The sequence below is a fragment of the Marmota flaviventris genome, chromosome 3 (assembly GCF_047511675.1).
Source record: "Marmota flaviventris isolate mMarFla1 chromosome 3, mMarFla1.hap1, whole genome shotgun sequence".
NCBI classification, from domain to species: domain Eukaryota; kingdom Metazoa; phylum Chordata; class Mammalia; order Rodentia; family Sciuridae; genus Marmota; species Marmota flaviventris.
The window spans coordinates 118,688,462-118,704,298 of record NC_092500.1 but is presented as its reverse complement, the minus strand read 5'-3'; the positions used below and the strand labels follow the sequence as shown (position 1 = coordinate 118,704,298).

At 39.2% G+C, this 15,837-nt stretch overlaps 1 protein-coding gene across 10 annotated transcripts in view; it reads right to left on the bottom strand.

Annotated features, from left to right (window-relative positions):
- Positions 1 to 14,349, bottom strand: part of Wnk1 (WNK lysine deficient protein kinase 1) — a 135,572-nt gene extending 121,223 nt beyond the window's left edge. For 3 of the 10 annotated variants that reach the window (XM_071610291.1, XM_071610293.1, XM_071610292.1), the window contains exon 1: positions 13,417 to 14,349. In XM_071610291.1, coding sequence (XP_071466392.1) covers positions 13,417 to 14,181 — 765 coding nt within the window. In that variant the 5' untranslated portion in view covers positions 14,182 to 14,349. The remainder of the gene's footprint in view (positions 1 to 13,416) is intronic. The other 7 variants (XM_071610294.1, XM_071610295.1, XM_071610297.1 and 4 more) reach the window with 7 other exon arrangements.
- Between the last annotated feature and the right edge of the window lie 1,488 nt (positions 14,350 to 15,837).

Here is a 15,837-nt window from a genome sequence, read left to right as displayed (position 1 = left end):
CATATCAGAAGATAATAAGAACAAAACTGCATTGTATAACATTTAGGTAAGTATTTACTATTGAAGAAGTCAACTTTAAATAGATGTCTAAAACATTAAACTAATAATGTATTCGCACCACCAAGTATATACTACTCATTAAAGATTTGTAAGACTATGATAGTGGTGATTATGGATAGTATGGCAGTTTCATTTCTGCCCTTATAAGATAGAAAGAAATTGGTCAAGATTTTCATGATTCTCATACAAAGCAAACAGTTATTTATAAACATAGGATACTCACCAGCAAATATCGCTATGGTACTTGTGTCCAAAAAAAGAAAAAAGCTAGGGAGACATAAAGAATACAACACAAATAACTTGTCTACCAAAAATAAAATCTAAACTAGCATCTCTTGTGAAGTAGGTAGGGTAGTAGGATACTTAGTTAAGCAGAACAAATATTTAAGTGGCGAGTCTACCATTTGTAAGTTGCTGATGGCCTTTTCTGTTTTTTTGTCTAGGTAGGAAGGAGCAATTCACTTAGGAGCACTTCTTCGATCTATGAATTGAGTGGCCCTTCTGAGTTAATTACCTGAAGCAAACAGAACCTGAAAAAAGAATGTAGTAGGTTCTATATTTCACTTGGTAAAAGCTTTCCCTATCAACAATATTAAATAATACTGACCTAAGATAAGGTGTGTAAAAGTATGCCAAAAACTAAAACAAAATGGAGAAAGCCAGGTGTGGGGCGCATACACACACACACCTGTTAATTCCAGTGGCTCTGGGAGGCTGAGGCAGGAAGATCCCAAATTCAAGGACAGCCTCAGCAATTTATTGAGGCCCTAAGCAGTTTAATGAGATCCTGTCTCAAAATTTTCAAAAATTTTTAAAAGGGCTGGGAATATGGTTCAGCCAAAAAGTTTTATAACACTGGTAATCCATATGTAGAATGAAACTGGACCCTTATCTCTCACCTTGCACAAAAATCAAATAAAAAATGGATCGAAAAACCTCAGAATTAGACTATGCAACTCCTGGAAGAAAACACAGGGTCAACACTCCAGCATGCAGGCACAGGCAACAACTTTCTCAATACAACCCCTAAAGCTCAAGAAATAATGTGAAGAATTAATAAATGGAATGGCATAAAATTAAAAGGCTTCTGCACAGCAAAGGAAACAAGTAGGAATTAGAAAAGAAAACCCAAAGAATGGGAGAAAATCTTTGCTAGCTACTCTTCTGACAAAGGATTAATATCTAGAATATATAAAAAGCTCAAAAATTTTGACACCCCCACAAATCATATAACTCAATTAATAAATGGACAAATGAATTAAACAGATACTTCTCAAAAGAAATACCAACAAGCCAAATACATGAAAAAATGTTCAACATTATAAGTAATTAGAGAAATGCAAATCAAAACTGCCCTGAGATTTCATGTTTCACGACTCATCAGGAATACAAATCATAATAAATGCAGGAAAGGATATGGAGAAAAAGGAACACTTTTACACTATTGATGGGACTGTAAATCAGTACAACACTATGGAAATCCTCCTCCACTATGGAGGTTCCTCAAAAGAGTAGGCATGGAACTACCATATGACCCAGTTACACCCCTCCCTCAATATTTATCCTGAAGAATTAAGTCATCTTATTACAGTGATACACACATAGCCATGTTTATAGCAGCATAATTCAAAACAGCCAAACTATGGAACCAGCCTAGGTGTCCATCAGCATATGAATGGATAAGGAAATTGTGGTATACACACACAACGAATTTTATTCCGTCATAAAAGAAAAATGAAATTATGTCATCTACAAGAAAATGGATAGAACTAGAGACCATCATGTTAGGCGAAATAAGTCAAACTTACAAAGTCGTTTTCTCTCATACACTCAAGCTAGAAAGGAAAAAGGGGAAAAAAAGGTGAAGTGAATCTCCTAAAAATCAAAGGGAAATGAATGGGACCAAGGCGGTGGAAAGCGGGCAAGAGAGGGAGGAAATGCTAGGGGATGACATTAGCCAAATTACATTGTTATTGTGTGCATGTACAAATATGTAACAACATATTCCATCAAGTACAACTATAATGCACCAATTTAAAAAATGGGGAGGGGAGTACTTAACGGACCCTGAATCAATTACCCTGGTAGAAAAGTCCCTCCTCCAAATATGTACACAGTAAAGGAATTTACCTTGAAAGACTGAAGAATTAAAGTCTAAACCAATACTTGGGGATTAAAGGTTGATTTGTATTTTAACAAAAGCCAAAAGTCTCTACTGACCCATGTATTCTACCACACAGAAATATTTTGAAAAATCTGCCATAATTAGAGGTGAGAACTTGTGTACCCAAGCATGGATTACCCCTGGTATAAAAGAGCATAGGATTGTTTGACCTAAACAAAAGAAATTATATTAGTACAAAGAACACCAAGGAATCCAAATCTATAGGATGATGTACTCATAGTCTCTGCTGGTGGTTACAGAAGCAAATGATATTACCTTATACCAAACTGCTAAAGTATCATGCAGGTTTTACCTACATTATTCCTAAAGCTGAAATCTCAAATCCCAGAAATACATATAAAACTAGTGATAAATATGGATTATCTCTTTTACTTAATATTTTTCTTTTAGTTGTCAATGGACTTTTATTTTATTTATATGTGGTGCTGAGAATGGAACCTAGTGCCTTACACAGGCTAGACAAGCACTCTACCACTGAGCCACAACCCCAGCCCAAACGTGAATTATCTTTAAAAGAGTATTTTAGGAAAAAGAAAAACTCTTACCCAACAGTCTATGAACTTTCATAACCCAATGCTAGCCAAATAATAAACAATAGTAGCATACCGGGTATGGTGGCGCAAGCCTGTAACCCCAGCCACTCAGAAAGGTGAGGCAGGAGGCTGGCTCAAAGCTAGTGAGACCCTAAGAACCTATTCAAAATAGATTCAAAATTCAGCAAGAACCTATTTCAAAATAAAATATAAAAAGGGCTGGGAATGTGGCTCAGTGGTTAAGTGCTCCTGGGTTCAATCCCTAGTACCAATAAATAAATAAATAGTACCCTCTATCAGGTTTAAATCAGGTTAAATCAAATGCTCTAAATTAAATAAAACAGCACCAACAAATTACACCCCCACAATCTCATTATTACAGCACATTATTACTTTACTTCTTCACAATCACTTAGAAGAAAAACAACCAAAGCCAGAAAGTAAGACCTCAACAGCACAAATACAACCCACTAATGATTTTTACTAATACTTATTTACCTTTAAAACATCTAAACAAACTTTAACAAAAATGGCAATTTAGTTGCCCAGTTCAGAATACCAGAAGCAACCATTAATAAGGAGACTGATACAAATGTGCCAACAGCAACAAGCAGTAATCACTGCCACAAGAGAAGGCTGAGTTGTGGAAAACTGGAGCGACAACTACTTTTTCAAAACCTTCAGAGTTCCAAGAATATAATAAGGGTAAAGTGCCCACCAAGTAACCTTTAAGCATACTCTTATTTAATATAATAGTTGGTGCTCTCAGTCATTTTCTGCAAAGATTCAGATCCTCCATTTAAAAGAACAAGGAAATACAAAATATTACTACTCCGAGGACAAAACTTCAATTATATGAAAACCTTACTGGAGGTAAGGGACCATCTTATTCCCATTACAATACTAAATAAATTAGACATTCCAGAGAGTTTCAAACATAGTTAAATGATTTAAATGAGATTCCATTTGGTATTCAAACAAACAAGAGCCAAATCCTTCTCAGTAGCATATATGACATGTCAAAATAAACAGTGAAGGAATGGCGGAGTAACAAGGTTAAAAAAAAGAGAGAGAGAGAGAGAAAAGTCAATTCACAGTATTAGTAACTAAGCTAAGAAACGATCACTTCAACGTACAAAGTAAATAAAACTAAGTCACATGACCATAGATAATCCTTATATACAGAAATTATTTAGACTAAGACCAATGACAATAATAAAACAATCTAGCCTCCTCCTTAGAGAATCTATACATTTACACTGCCAAAAAAGGTCATTTGAGTGGAGATCTATTTCAAGAAAAAGAATAAAAGGTATAAGATGCTCCACCATAAATTGTAACTGCTAAATGGAGCAAAAGATTTAAAATTTCACTAGAACTCAAACTTTGTGGTTTAACTAGACATAGTGTAAAGAATGAGAACCCATGTGATTTTAAACAAATGATTAAACCTCAAACATAAAATTAAGAAAATATCTGCCTTGAATTACTGTGAGCATGGTACCTGCCTCAGAAGTGGGAGCCTAATAGGTGGGTAAATAATTGTTAGTAATTATTAATACATTAGTTATCAAAGAACACTTTGCAAACACTACTTAAAATACAAAGCGTGAAGAAAGTAACTGTATATGTGTGTGTGTGTAGTTTTAAGCTTCCTGTTTTTTTAAGTTGTCAATAGATCTTCTTTCCATTTTTATTTATTTATATATGATGCTGAGGATCAAACCCAGAGCCTCACACATGCCAGGCAAGTGCTTTACACTGAGCCACAACTCCAGCCCCTCCCGTTGTTGTTTTTTAAGTCCATTTTAACTAGGAAAGATAAAATAATTCAGAACCTTCTGTGTAATGAAATTTTACTTAAAATCTAGCTGTCTCAAGTGACATGCAAAGACAGTAATTCACAGAGGTACTCCATTTATAAAGTATACCTCACAATACTGTTATGCAAAAAAGCATGAATGCCAGAGATTATAGGAAAGAAACAAGTAACTGTTTAAGAATCAACACGTTACACCAAATACAAGTAAGGATTCTCGAAACTTATTGATAAATGACATGAAATATGAAAATTTATTTGGACTGAATTTAACTATCCACAAAGAACCAAACCTAAAACAGTAACTGGCTTAGAACAGATTCTTAGGACAGATACTAAGTGAAAGTTGACACAATCCATAGTTCACTTCACGCTTCACCTTCAATTCATCTCGCCCTCCATCATGTCTTCTGCTTATTATCCAGTCTTCCCTGATCCTGTTCATTCAACCTTGCCAAAAGAAATGGCCTTCACTTACTTTCTCAACTTCCTGACCACTGGAAGCCACTCCTTAAACCCACTGCAAATTTGTAATCCCAAATAATCTGTTAACCTCTATCTTCTAATAGAAAAAGTATACATCATTAATGACTTGATTCACTAATTAATTTAATCTCCCATTGTTTACACATTAGTCTGTTTAATTCATGTAAGATTAATGTAAACACTGCCTATATGTTCACCAAAACAAAAACCGCCACTCAGATCTGGCTCTATTAAGAAACTGAATGAACTATTACATTACAGTGACCTTTCAAAGACTAGTGAAGTAGACAAAGTATGTAAACAACTTCATTGAACCTCAATGGCACAAAAACATATATACAGAAATGATGGTAAGATGTATAGATTTTCTTTTTTCAGAGGGAGAAGGGGTCTTGGGTATTGAGCTCAGAGGCACTCTACCAAATTCCCAGACCTTTTCTTTTGTTGGCCTCGAATTTTCACTCCTCCAGTCTCAGCTCCCTAGTAGGATTAGGAATGTGAGCCATCATGCTTCATGGTTTTTCTTAATTGACACAAGTACACTGATTATATTGAGCATATTTCCCACTCTTTATTTATTTTATTTAGTGGTACTGAGGATTGAACCTAGGGGTGCTCTACTACTGGGCTACATCCCAACTCATTCTTTTTTTTTTTTTTTTCTTTTGAGACAAGGTCTCAACAAGCTGCCCAGGAGGCTGGGTGTGAACTTGTGATCCTTCTGCTTCAACCTCGCCAGTAGCTGGAAAAATTATTCTTCATTTTTTTATTTGTTCCAACTAAATTAAATTCAACCGTTTCATTTCCTAAGAATTCTTGAATTCCTGAGAAAACCATTTGCCTGTGAGTCTTTTCTAAAAATCATTGACATATTCATTTAGTATAGCATGTTTATTGTTTTTTTTTAAATTTTTATTTTTTTTAGTTGTAGATAGATGCGATATCTTTATTTTTATTTGGTGCTGAGGATTGAACCCAGTGCCTCACACGTGGAAGGCACTGAGCTACAGCCCCAGCCCTAGAATAACACATTTAATATAGCAATTTTGCAAGACAAGTCACAACAGTAGAAAGTTAATTTTTATGAAAGCTTACCTGAGATTTTTTTAATTAAATCAAATTAAGGTGGAGATATTGTTTTAAAGTCAATTAGAAAACCAAGCAGATTACTGACACTTTTTCTTTCACATAGAAAGTATCAATAGCCAAATCTCCATACAAAATTAAATCTGCCAACTGTCAAAGGTATAAGCCTTTTCTAGATAAAAACATTCTTAAGAGCTTCTGACAATTTCTCTTCAGTCTGAAAAGCTATCTTGTCTTAGATTTGGTAAGATCACATAAAATTAAGAAAATATCTGCCTTGAATTACTGTGAGCACGGTACCTGCCTCAGAAGTGGGAGCCTAATGAAAAGCTCCTAAACAAATGAAAAGCTCCTAAAACACTTATCTAAGAAGTTTAAAATATTAAATTTGTAAAAAGTGACAACTCATATCCTTCAAACTGAATATATAAGTACTTTTTGTGGGCATGGGGGTGTAGCTCAGTGGCAGAGCACTTGCCTTGCATGTAGAAGCCCTAGTTCCATCCCCAGCACTAAACCTTTTGTTGTTCCTTTACTGTTATACTCTGGAAAACACTACATTTATCAAAGTGCCTTATCATAGTATTTCAGTTGATCCTCAACAATACTAAATCAGTTGGACATGTTGCTAATAAATCAGCACTACAATTCCTTACTCAAGATCAGATAATCTGTCAATTTAGAACCCCAAGTGTTCTGCCTTGGTGTTCTTATTCATTATGTAGTACTCTATTACATTACAGTGACCTTTCAAAGACTAGTGAAGTAGACAAAGTATGTAAACAACTTCAATTCAGTTCAACGTGATAAAGACTAAGGATTGCATATGAGATCCACCAAAGGGAAGAATACTTCCCAGGTACATGCAAAGTAGATGAGACAAAGATCTAGCAGATTCTGGAAATAAAGAAGTTCAGAAAAAGTGACAGGTCATGAAAGTAAATGTCAGGCAAAGGCCAAGTAAAGCTTAGGAAATTGAAAACACCAATGACATGTTCAACTCAGGGTTCCTCTTCTAAGGAACTGTTTTATACCAACAGTAATAGTTTTCTATTTTTAAGCATAAATGTAAATAAATCAAAATCTTCATTGAGTCCCTCCCTCAAAAGGACAATATAAGTTAAGATGCTGTATCAGTATAGCTACTATTTTTGTGTCAGGTATTGTCCTACAAGTTTTACATATATTTATTCACTTAATCATAACTATAAAGTAGATGCTCTTTACACTCATTTTACAGATAGGAAACTGTAGCACAGAACTTGCCCCAAGGTGACACAATCATGTAGTGGAGTTAGGATTCAAATCTAGGCAGTTTAGTTCTTAACTATTATGTTATATTGCAGAAAAATGTCCTCTTCAAACATTTTTAAATTAGAATCACACTAAGTCTCACCTATTCCTAAAGACAAATTTGTCCTATGTTAAAACCAAAAGTCTCAAAATAAAATGCAAGTTACTGAATATCTATCAATGTAACTTCAAGAACTGGTATAAGCAAAAACCTAAGAACTGTGATCATAATTATTTCATGCATACCAAGATTTTTAGGAATTATAATTTGAATGTAACTACTTTAGCTACTTTAGAGTTTTAGCTAAAACAATTTTAAAGCTACCAGAAAACCCAAAAAACAGGTGTAGGATGATTTCTGAAAATGGGACCACAGTTTTAATTAAAAACTTTCCCCACAGGGTTGGACTAGGATGAATTTCAAATGACCAGGATGTTACACTTCAATATTAACATCAAGAAATGATGTCAACAGGCAACAAAAGACTCCCAATCTGTTTTACACAAAAGAGTCTCTTTGCAAGTTCTTAGACCAGGAACAATTGTGTTACTTTGCACACCCCTGCCCCCAAAAAAAGGTAAATAAGAGAAACTGAAAGCATTTAAACTCCTAAGACTAAGAAAGAACTATATCTTTAAAAAAAAAAAAAAAAAGTCAATCTAAATTTAATTCTCAATTCCTGCACCACAAAGTTATTATCTACAGCAACATATCTACATGTATTTTAAATCAAATCTTACCTAATTGAAATCATCCTGTCACTTAATTCTGTTCTATCCAGTTTAAAAAGAACAAAGGAGCCAGGCACTGTGGCACAAACCTGCAATCCCAACAACTCAGGAGCCAGCCTCAGCAATTTAAAAAGGCCCTAAGGTCTTAGTGAGACCTTGTCTCAAAATAAAAAGGGTTGGGGATGTAACTCAGAAGTTAAGTGACCTGGTTCAATACCTGGTACCAAAAAAAAAAAAAAAAGAATAAAGGGTTATTTAAAATAAATCACCAATTTTTTTATTATTATTATTTTAGTTATAGTTGGACACAATACCTCCATTTCATTTATTTATTTTTATGTGGTACTGAGGATTGAACCCAGCACCTGGGCAAGCGCTTTACTACTGAGCCATAACCCCAGCCCCAATAAATCACCATTCTTTAATTTGTACAGTAGCTACCCTTACTTAAAGGTAAAGGTGTGATCTGAATTTTGCCAGTACTTCTTCCTAATCAGTGAGTTTCAAAACTTAAAAAACAAACTCAAATGTAGTTCCCAGGATTGCAAGTTACTACAGATTCTCACTCTAAAAAATAAGGAATACAGCACAAACTTAAAAAGTAATGTGGAACAAAAATCCTTCAATATTCAAATAGGGAGATTCCATTCAATGACTTATTTTAAAAACTATAGTACATCCGGGCCGAATGGAGCATGCCTGTAATCCCAACAACACTGTATTCCCAGTGACTCCAGAGGCTGAGACAGGAGGATCCCAAGTTTAAGGCTAGCCTCAGCAATTTAGTTAGGCCCTAAGGAACTCAGCAAAACCCCTTTCTCAAAATTAAAAAATAAATAAAAATTTTTTAAAAATGAAATAAAGGGCTGGGGATGTACCTGAATGGTGAAGTGCCCTGACTTCAATCCTCAGTACCAAAAAAAAAGATGGTGCTGGGGATTGAACCCAGAGCCTTATACATGCTAGGCAAGCAATCTACCAACCAAGCTATATCCCCAGCCCCCCAGCCCCATAAATTATTTTCTGAGTCACAGAACCATCTCCCATTTCTGTAGTACTACTAAACTTTTCATAAAACATTGAGATCATACACTCAATAGACACGAACCTTAACTTAAAAGCCAGAGAAAAAAGTAATCACTAAGGTCTACTTAGTGCTCAAGTATAAGCAAAAATTATGATTTGACTTCCCCTTTCAGGTAGATCTGGAAACACATACTGCATCAAGTAAACTCACTATTTAGTGGCAAACTGGGGAAGTATATTTAAATAAACAAACTATTCTTAAATCTGTATATTAATGTTTCCTTAAAGCAAATTTACTGGCTTTTTTTTTTTTTTTAAATGACATCCCTCTCTAGAAAAGAAATGTATATGATACAACCCAGCAGTAACATTTTCTGACCATGGCAACTGGGTATTAAAATTAAAATTAAGGAATACCATTTGCCTAATAAATCCAGGTAAAGAAATCTACATCTCACTCAAAGCATCTCAGTTATTACTGAAGTATCAAAGTATTATCTGGGTATTATTGATGAGAGGTCTGGGGTTGTGACTCAGCAGTAGAATGCGCCTAGCACATGAGGCCCTGGGTTCAATCCTCAGCACCACACAAAAATAAATAAAATAAAGGTATTTTGACCAACTTCAACTAAAAAATAAATATTAAAAAAAAAAAAAAAAAAAAAGAATCAGGCTGGGGTTATAGCTCAGTGGGAGAGTGCTTGCCTAACAAGTGTATGGCACAGGGTTCAATCCTCAGCACTACATAAAAATAAAGGTATTATCCATCTACAACTAAAAAATACATACTTTTTTTGAAAAAGAATTGATGATTTACTATATAATTATGCATACCATAACTCTAAAAATAGCTTGACAGAAAGTAGATTGATTTTTGTACCACACTCACTCATCCCCCAAAGTGTGTGTGTGTGTGTGTGTATCCATTTAAAGTGATGAAAGCAATACCCAGGGCTGGGGTTGTGGCTCTGTGGTAGAGTGCTTGCCTTTAATATGTGAGGTACTGGGTTCAATCCTCAGCACCACATAAAAACAAATAAAAATAAAGATATTTTATCCATCTACAACTAAAACAATAATAAAAAAAGGAAGACCCCAAACAAAAGCCTGAAATGTTAAGTAACCAGAATTCTCTAGAAATTTACAGCCCCTTCTACATCAAAATAATATTTATTCATTTGAAATTACTATTAACCATTTTTGGACTACAAATGTTTTAACATCTCCTAAATTATTAGATCCTAACCAGTTTAATTTTTGCTTGTCATCAGTCTATTTGTATACTCTATGACCTAGTTGGGCATGATAACCTAAAATTTCTTCCAGGTTCAATACACTAAGATTTTTTTTTTTTTTAAAACCAGGGATTGAACACCAAAGGGCTCAACCACATCCCCAGCCCTTTTTATTTTTTATTCTGAGTCAGGGTCTCACTAAGTTGCTTAGGGCCTTGCTAAATTGCTAAGGCTGGCCTCAAACTTACAATCCTCCGGAGCTGCTGGGATTAAAGGCATGCACCATCTCTCCCAGTTAAAAATTAAAAATTTTAATTTAACAACTAAACACAATATTTTCCTTGTCTTGCTATAGAAAAATAAACATGTTAAAAGTATACATTTAGTGAAAAGCTTTCCTTTCTTCCCAATGTTTTAGTAATCTTTTGGCTTGTCCTTTAATTCAGACCCAAAGTCAAAAATTCAAACACTGACCTACTGATACTTTATTAGGCATGTACTGCAAGTATCCTGGTCAAGAAAAATAAAAATACTGCCCAACTACTGTTATAAAGAATTCCTGGGCTACGATAATCATGTAGCACAAATTGAAAAATTGTAAAAGCAAAATGACATGAAAGTTTCTAAACCAAGGTACCACTCAATGAGCTAGGATGCATTTGGTTCTGCAGCCAAATCCTAAACTGGCTTAAAATTATTATGTGATGTAAGATTTTCCTTAGGTTGATTATGCTCTGCCTAGATAAAAAACTAAAAAATCCAAGAAGTTTTGAGTTCTTAGAAAAACTGAGACACTTAGACAGTTCTCATTGTGACATCAGTCAATGGCGATTTTTTTTGCCCTGTATTATTAGTTCTAAGACAATAAACTATCAGAAAATTCCAGATGATAAAGCGAAAATACACATTGTGTGAAGGCTTAAAAGTGAAATAATTGAAATTAACAAAATTAATCCATAACATGCCCAACATTTCACTGGGTCCAATCTTTTAAAACAGGAAACAAAAATCACTAAAAATTACCTATTGAAATATAAAATTATAACAGAATAAATTCCCAGATGATTAGCATCCTTGGTACAAAAAAGAAACAGATGTCGTCCTGTAAATTTTTACCTGAACACCAAAAGAAATCAGACCTAAGTTTTTGAGTCTGACTAACTATAGGAATATAGTTTGACAGGCTTTTTCTAGAAAATAGTCTGCCTATTGCCAGGCAAGGTGGCACAGCCGGGAGTGAAGGCACATGCCTATAATCCCAGTGGCTTTGGAGGCTGAGACAGAATGATCAAGAGTTCAAAGCCAGCCTCAGCAGTGGTAAGGTGCTAAGCAACTCAGTGAGACCCTGTCTCTAAATAAAATACAAAATAAGGCTGGGGATGTGGCTTGGTGGTTGAGTGCCCTGGTACCAAAAAAAAAAAAAGTCTGTTACCTTTCAAACTCTAAACCACTATAAAATTAATAAGTTGTTTTTACTTCACAATGCTTAGAAGTTCCATATCAAATACATAATTTAAGAAATTGTGATGCACTTCTGTAATCCCCATGGCTTGGGAGGCTGAGGCAGGAGAATTTAAGTTCAAAGCTACCCTCAGCAACTTATTGAGACCCTAAGCAACTTAATGAGACCCTGTCTCTAAATAAAAACTAAAAAAAAAAAAAGGACTGGGGATGTGATTCAGTGGTTAAGTGCCACTGGGTTCAATACCTGGTACCACAAAAAAAAAAAAAAAAGAAAGAAAGAAATTACTATGGTCTTAAAGAACTTGTCAGTTTTTAAGTTTACTTCCATATGCTGTGTTACCTTTCTTTCACGCTTGATATGGCCTTGGTCAGTTGGAAACTGACATTCAAAAGATTAAGTATTAACATGAAGTTTCAAGATCATGCAGGTACTTTCCTATCCTATTTCAGCTTGGTCCACTGTCTTGGCAAGAAGAATATGGGTAATGGCATTTTTCATGTATACCGTAGATTATAACTTTTCCTTCAGTGAAATTCTGCTTCTATCAATAGTCTGTGTTCACTCCCCTGTGAGCACAACAGTCAAAGCAAGGTGCTACAAATGTCAAGCAACAAGTAACCCAGCGTTTAAACCTAGAATACACTTGTCCATCAGAATGACATGTCATTATTTAACAGGAAAACCTCCCTAGGGTGTTAAAAAAAGGGAAGCATTAGTAATTCCTTTGAATTCTTGGAAAAGTTTAGCTTAAAAATCTTTTATAATAAGATTAAGGCGATGATAACATTACAGTTCTCAAAGCACTGACACAATTTTGCATGGCTATTGTAGAGTAAATGAATTAACGTCATTCCTTTTAATCAACATTCAGATTACTGCTAGCTACCATATATCTTAAAGAGCATTAGGTAGAGCAATAGCAAAAACATAACTGTATCTTAGTAGTCCCAGAGCACAAATTCCAAAGGAGCAAAGACAGTCTTCACAATTACTTTTTACTAAATGTCTGTGAAGCCAACAAGTAAGATATATTCAAAGGAACAAGGTCCCTTTTATTCTAAAAAAACAACCTGGTCTCAGGAATGAAAACACCACCTCTAACATAAGGACTTCAAACACAGGGCAGGTCATCCCTACAGAGGCTCTGATGAAACTGAAATGCACAGGGCAAGAAGACTCGGTACTTTCCTAATTCAAAAACTTCCCTATTAATTCCAAGTTTCCAGCCAGACACTTAACCAATAACAAGGAAATCATATATTTATACTGACTTTCACCTCCTGTCTACTAACAAATTCCTATATCAAAAATTTTTACCTTTTTAAACACCTAGGTACATGCTTCACATTCTCCCAATTTCAACTCCTTTCCAAAGTTGGCCTCACCTCTCCACTCAAACAGAATTACACGTAAAGGGTGAACTCGATAAACTGGCTGAACAGAGCCAAGTTTGGGATCCAAGGGCCGTAAAAATAAAGAAGTAGGTGGGGCTTTACCTGCAGTTCACACCAGGCGACTTCCACAGTGGTTTCAGTGTCCAGACCTTTGTAGACTGTCTTAAAGGAGCCTCTGCCGATTTCGATGTCGAACTTGAGAAAGCGGCCGTCATTGGACATTCCCACGGCCTTGGTTTCCAGCTCTTCGATATCATCCTGTTGCTGTCTCTGTTCCTCCTGCAGCTCCTTGGCGCTGCCACCACCGCTACCACTTCCACTTCTCGCCGGTGGTGGCTCCTCTTTGCTCCCCACGAGGTTGGGCTGGGAAACTGGGCGGTCTTTGCTGGTACTGCTTGGGGCAGTCAAGGTGACAGGGCCCGCGACAGCTTGTTCTCCAGGGGCAGCAGTGACTAGGGGCTGCTGGGCCACCTGGGAAACGGCGGTAGTAGTCAAGGTCTCCTCCCGGTGGGGCTCTGATGGAGCAATCTGCGGAACAACCGCGGGGACGCCGGGCTGGGGAATCGAGAAAGGGAGGCCAGGCAGCTCCAACGCAGTAGCATTAGAGTCGCAGATGACGCTCCGTCGGAAGAAGCGGTGCTCGGTGGTGGTAGTGGTGGCGGCCGCCCCACGGCTGTCCTTGTCCATAGTGTGGCGGCGGCGCCGGTACTCCTCGGTCCTACCAGTTCCAGCATCGGTCGCCGCGGCCCCCAGTTTCTCGCCCACAGAGGAATCAGAGCTGGAGCCATTCTTGGGGGCTGGCGCCGGCGGCGAGAGGAACAGAGAGCTCGGAGTGCTGCTCTGCTTCTCTGCGGCGCCGCCAGACATGGTTGGTCCGCTGGGTGAGGCGAGCGGCTGGATAGGAGAATGAAAAGAGGAAGGGCCCACCCGCAGGAGCCGCGAATGTCTGCAGGGCACCGCTCCTACAGCGGGTTCGGAGCGACCCGGACCGGACGACTCCCCACTCAACACTGACAAGGAGCCCCGAAGGCGACACGGGACTCTGGGCCCAGCTGCGGCGGCGGCTGCTGGCACCGAAGCTGCTGCGGCTCACGAGGCGGGCTCGTCGGCGGGAGATTCAGGTGCAGAGCCACGGGGGTTAGCGCCGCACGGTCCGCATCCATCCTGCGGCGCGCGGCGGCCGGCAGGGCTGTGGCAGCAGAGGCGCCGCAGTCATGAGGGGCAGGGCGAGGGGAGCCGGCACCCAGGCGAGGCGAGGCGAGGTGAGGTGAAGTGAGGCGAGGCGGATGCTGCGGATGCGACGACCGCTCAAGTCCCGCCGCTCGCCGAGCAGGGCGGGCTAGGCCCTGAGGGCGGCGGCACCGCGCGGCAGGGACGAGCTCAGACGCCCGGGCGGTGGCAGCCCCAGGGCACAGGGGTGGGAGGGGCTGAGCAGGGCGAGGGAGGGCCGCGGCCCGGCTCCGGTCACTCGGCAGCCGCCTCCTTCCGCACGCGCCCCCAGCGAGGGGACCAGTCTCACAGAGAGCCCATCGCCCAGATGCCGGGAGCCGAAGCTTCGAAGCTTCGGCGCCTGAGGAGCGGGCCCCCCCTTCCCCGAGGCCTCCCCGCCCGCCCCGGGCCTGGCAAACCCTCGTCCCCTCCCGGGCCGGTGCCGGGGGCTGACGGAGGGAGGGAACGGTGGGGAGGGGAGGGCCGCTCACCGCGGGCCCGAGCTCCGCTGCTTCTCTGGGCCAAGAGTAGAGGAGACCGAGAAGACTGGGAGAAGGGGATAGGAAGAGAAAAGAACAGTCACCCCCACCAGGCGCCTCTGTCACCGAAGATGGGGGTACGAGTGGCCGAAGAAGAACAGCAGCGTCCGCCCGGGAAACTCTCCGCGCTAAATGGCGCCGGAGTCTGAAGCCTCCACACAACCCGCTCGGACCCCGCCCCCCGCCGCCCGGGGCGGCCCCACCCCCACCGTGCCCAGGGCTCTCGCGCAGGCGTTCCAGTCCTGAGGCGCCCTGGGACGTGTAGTTGCAAGCGGGAGACGCCAGAGAGACTGAGGCAAAAGGCGCCTACGACTTCCGTAATACCCTGCGGCTGCTTTAGCCTGATGCCTCCTGGGAGTTGTAGTTTTCTTTGGAAACCGTCTCTTCTGGAAGCCTGACGGGAGAGTCATCGTGGGTCGTCTGTCACAAGCCTATCCTAAAGTCAGCGCTTGCTAGGAAAAGCATTATTTAGGAACAAATTGTGAAAAGAAGGGAAGAAGAAGAAAGAAGAGGGATGGAGAACAAGGGGAGAGGCTCCCATCATGCTCTGCTATAAGAGAGCTTTTAGGCTTTCCATGCAATGAAAAATTATCTGTTGTTCATCTTTAATGGAAAGAGACTCAGTAGTGTTGAGTGATCAGGGGTGGAGGGGTGGAGGGGAAGGGCAAAGGAGGATAACTAGAGCCTGAACTAGTGAAGAAGAGGGGTCAACCCACCCATAGAAAACTTTCCGAAGGTTACACATGAGATTAATATTGAGTAAATTAATTAGGGA